At 32.8% G+C, this 5183-nt stretch overlaps 1 protein-coding gene across 2 annotated transcripts in view; it reads left to right on the forward strand.

The window, feature by feature from the left end:
- LOC106684807 (cell adhesion molecule Dscam2) overlaps positions 1-2803 on the forward strand; it is a 44191-nt gene extending 41388 nt beyond the window's left edge. The window contains exon 8 of one of the 2 annotated variants that reach the window (XM_014427091.2): positions 1252-2803. In XM_014427091.2, the coding sequence (XP_014282577.1) occupies positions 1252-1432 (181 nt within the window). In that variant the 3' untranslated portion in view covers positions 1433-2803. The remainder of the gene's footprint in view (positions 1-1251) is intronic. The other variant, XM_067045128.1, reaches the window with a different exon arrangement.
- Positions 2804-5183: the final 2380 nt, after the last annotated feature.

Here is a 5183-nt window from a genome sequence, read left to right on the forward strand (position 1 = left end):
AGAATGATTATGTGAGGAAATGGAATATTTGTGTTGTTTGATACGGTCTTTTAGGAGATTTTTGGTTTCGCCTATGTAAGCAGAATTACAATTAAGGGTGGAGCAAGGGATGCGGTATACAATATGTGATCGGTGTAGAGGAGGGATAATGTCTTTTAGTTTAGTGTAAATATTAGATAGTGTGTTGTGAGGTCTGAAGGCAATACGGAGGTTACGTATAGTAGAACATAAGAGTTTTTGAATGTTGTCGGAAAGAGAGGGGATATATGGTAGTGATCTGTATAAGGGGGTAGAAAGGGGTTGTGAAGAATTAGATGAAGTGGCGAGACGATTTTGGTAGTTGTGTAAAAGTTTATGAATAATATGGAGGGGGAAGTTATTAGCTAAGAGTATATGTTTGATGCGGTGTGTTTTTTCAAGAAAGACTTTTTTGGTAATCTTCTATTTGGAAATCGCTTGGCATATTCGCAAAGGGCAGCATTAGCATTGCAAAAACCGTACACAAACACCATATCGGCATATTCACCACTAGTATAGAGTGAAGCCACTAGTGAAATTTGATGGGTACTCTGCAAAAGCCTCTTACAAACTGATAAATGTTATTGACAGTTCCCAATGCTAATTCCAAATAGTATTAATCCTTATGTTCCCAATAGTTTTTACACAGTTAGGGATAAAAGTCCATATTAGTATTCTATCTAGTCTATCTATAAGCGTTTGCGGACATATTTTTACTTTGAACAACATTGAATATGAACTTAATGTTTACATTTAATTAATAAAGTATTTCGAACAAATAAATGGGTTTTATTTATTTCATATAACATAAATAATTCATAACAATGAATATCTTTAGGTGTGAATATCTCCTAAACAAAGCGTTTGCGGACAAACCTTCAGAGGAAATTTTTTTTCTTGTTTTTAGGTCCTTAGTCCATATTTTCAGTTTGGCCACTTAACCCTGAAACATCCTGTATTATAGTGATTCTGTTAACTTTTCTTGATTCTTTTATTTCCTTAATAGTGATAATACTTTTTAGGATTTTCACTTTTCTTCATGAGAAAAGAGTTAATTTTTGAAACTGAAATAATGAATCATTATTGTGCTTTCATAGTTAAGAAGAATTAATAACAAGAACTTCTTAATTTTATTTTTGCTCTATTAAATAAAATTGGATATAACAATTTATTTTACCTGACCTCTTTTTATTCACACTATAAATTTATTTACACAATAAAAATTATTTTCAGAAAAGAAAAGTTGACAAATGTTGGATTTTCAACCACATTGGAACCACCTAGTGGATTTACTGATGGAATAGAAACAAATGGAGCAGCATTTGATAAAGATTCCATTGAAAGGCTTAAACATAGGAGCAAAGGTTTTCGCTATAAGCGAGAACGACGCTCACAATTTACTATAGCTGTATAAATGTGCCTTTTGATACTTATTTATGTATAGTAGAGATTACCTTATTTCTAAGTGCATTGCTTCATACTAAAGCATGGACTAATTACTCAATGTTTAATGCTAAGAAATAAAATTTCTGTATGTACAGATAATTATGTGAATTACCATATAAATGTCTATCATTGCATTAAAATAAGTGGAATCTTTATTTATTTGTTTCTTTATTGAAGGTATAAACATAAAAAATATATGAGAAATATTTTACATTATTAGATAGGTATTTCCGATAGTCGTTTTCAGTTTTTCAAAAAATTTTTAGAAATATAATTGGAAGATTATGATGAAAATATATTTATTAAGGATTGATAATAATATAAAAGTTGAAAATAATTGTTATAGATTGTTATATCATGTATAGTCACCTGAAGAATAGCTCAAAATTAGAGGTTTTGAATGTCTTTATACCAACCACTTTCATTTTTTATTGTAACTCACTTGTAAAGGCATACAATTTAAATTAATAAATAACTATGTGGTGACATCATTAAATAAATGGAATGATTGTTATATATATTATTACTTTTTAATATTATAATGTTTTATAGCATATAATTTGTATTTAAAAAGTATAAATCTTTGGTGGAACCTTACTAAGGCCTAATTTTAATGAAGGCCACCACCTTTTATATTCAATTCATATTGATAAAACTATAAAATTTAAATATAAACATATGTAATTCTTTTGGTTGTGTGAAATGATTAATTTTATTATTTGTAGTATAATTTTATTTATAAGAAATTTGCCTCAAAGGTTGGAGTTTTTCAATGTTGAAATTTTCCTACTTTTTACTGATAAAACTTCATCATGAAAAAATGTTTTGACAACATTGAAAAACAGATGTTTGTTTTTGTTGGTTCCTTATTGTATTACAGAATGGCTTAAAATAATATCATGTTTTTGAAACTTAATTTATAAATTATATTATTAGATCGCTAACAATTCTAAAGGTGGAAATGAATGGAATATGGTCAGGGTGCGGTTAAAAAAAACTGAAATAGTAAAATTATACTATTTTATTGAGCCAATGTTTCTAAACTAAAGGTGGAAATAAGTGAATAACTTAACTTGAAAAAAAATGGCAACAAATTATAGTCAGCATAATTTTAATTAGAAATGAATATTGAACAGAACAGATGCATTTACTCCATCATTTTTTAATTTTACTTTTAAGGCAACATATTCATGGCATTTATTGTTTGAAGAGAAGGTATTGCAGAAAAAAAAGGGGGGGTTTGATTTCAAATTATTTAAAATCAGCTCGCAAATATTATTAAAGAAAACAACTTTATTTACTTATAAACTGGTAACCATAATTTCATATTATGTATATTATTCTTGACTTAAATCGTAAAAATGATTTCCAGTATTGGAATTTACACAAAATTTTGGTATTTTTGTATGTTAATACAATATAAAATAAATAAATATTGGTTTTATAGAGCATTGTTTCTTTTTTCCTATTAAATTAAGTCAAATAATAAATTATATAAATAAATCAATAGTAACATGGATCAAATGCACTTAATATTTTAGTTGATACAATATATAGATCTTCATGAAAATTCATTTCTGATTTTGAAGAAATTTATCATTTTTGAATCTTAAAAAATGGATGTATACATATAACATAAAATTAAAAGAAAATAGTCTTGGAACTCTTAACAGCACACAGTGATGGGGAAGTTCTTATCACATCTAGCTCTGGCCCCCTGGAAGATATTCCAAGTTCAAGTCATAACATTTCGAACTAAACCAGATAGAATAAGATTTTATTGAACAAATTTATTGGATATGTGGATGTACTCTAAATAAATGTATCAAAATTAGAATAATTTACGTGAACTTGGTAACAGATTTTATTTTTCCATAGCACATTTTTTCACCTTTTTAACCCAATTGTGTTCTGTCATTTTTTACAGAAATTATATGTATTATGTCAATTTCAGTTTGTTGTTTTCAATTTAGAACCTTTGTTTTCGCGTTCTAAAACATTACTCCCTTTCAAAATTTGAGGTTCTATGTTTTAAGATACTAGAATCCAAAAAATTCCTCATCTGCTGTTTTTCTTCAAGAATACTGTGTCATTTTTTTTTTTTTTATTTTGACACCAAAAACAGAGTGGGGAGAATTCCAGACACGCTCCCCCATGGTTTGAGTGATGTGGAGAAATATTTAAGAAACTCCACCTAGGACCAGACATAATAGATGTTGCTATTTTGAAGAACGGCAAGAGAGCCCTAATCAGCCCTTTAATTACTTTCTATAACAAATGCTTGAGCGAAGGGGTTTTCCCTCGTATTTGGAATAGACAGAAATGGCCGCGATTCTGAAACCACGTTTAACAGAGGTTACTACAAAATTATATCACCAAATATGCCCCTCAAACTTGATGGGAAAAGGCTCATGATACTGCACCTGAAGGTAGTAATCGACCAACTCTCTAGGGATCAGTTTGTCATAAAAATACATCTACATAACTAAGACTAAGTTGGATCTCTTCCACAGGGGAGTGCCTCCATATTCAGTTCAGACATAAGGGGTAGTTATCTACAGAGTACCATCCTATTTTAACACCATAGTGGGGGTTTCATTTCGTGGGGCAGCCACAAAAATAAAAGTCAACCCCCCAGGCCGGATTCGAACTGGTGCCGCTGCAGTTCCCAAGTTGTAAAGTCCTACGCCTCAACTCCCTAAGGTACAGACGGCCCTGCCTTTCATGTACTTAAATACTCTACCTGCTCCTAACCAGAAATATGCATACGGTCACGGATTATCATCTAATCACTGGCCTGTTTTGTATGATTTCGAAGGTGCGTCCGCCACTCCACCAGTGAGAAAATACCTACTTCACGAGGCTGACTGAAAGGAATACTGGTTGAGATTTGCTGAAACGTTGGCAGCGGTTGCACCGTGTCATACACCGGATGGGGTAGAAGCAGCGGTGGAGGTGATCACCATTCAGGAGGCAGCCAGTAGGAACATTCAAAAGTTCTCCTCCTTCCCCAACGCCATCAGGAAGCCACTTCGGTGGAGGAGCTTGGGCACCTCCTCACTCTAATTGGCCAGTATAACAACCTACACAATGTCTTGCTGCGCACGCGTGACTGCGGCTTAAAACCGGCCATCAATGCGATGACTTGGCAGATAGGCGCACACATGCGCGCCTGGAAAACCGCACTCTTACTTCAGGGAGCAGGCTGCTTTTCTTGCCTCAAGCTATGCCACGAAGGATGCTTAAAAGACATATAGTGTTCCACCTGGAAGGCCACCGAGTCCCGTTGAGAAGCCCATCTTCTCCACCTTAGTCCATTTGGAGTCAGTACGATGCCGCACTAAGGGAAACAGGCAACTGTCCTCCCTAGAAGTGAAAAAAATATTAATTTAATAAAAAAATATTTTTTCAAGCAAATATTAATTGTAATAACTAATAAGGCACTAAGACAATTATATATAATTTTGGTTTCATTCCATATTTCGTAGTAAAATATCACAACCTGATTGAACATGGCTGGCACCTTCAGCTTATCCTCTCGCCCGTTTAACATTACACTTTCAGCTATATATTGTTTTCCAGGTATTTCCCTTTCCTATAGCCATCTTGACTCCTTATTCCGGTCCCTTGGTCCGCGATTTATTGCTGGAGGAGATTTAAACGCCAAAGATCAACAGTGGGGATGCAGAACGTCCAATACTCGTGGTAGGACTCTTTCC

The sequence above is a fragment of the Halyomorpha halys genome, unplaced genomic scaffold, assembly GCF_000696795.3.
Source record: "Halyomorpha halys isolate HHAL.00 unplaced genomic scaffold, Hhal_1.1 Scaffold622.1, whole genome shotgun sequence".
Taxonomy (NCBI): domain Eukaryota; kingdom Metazoa; phylum Arthropoda; class Insecta; order Hemiptera; family Pentatomidae; genus Halyomorpha; species Halyomorpha halys.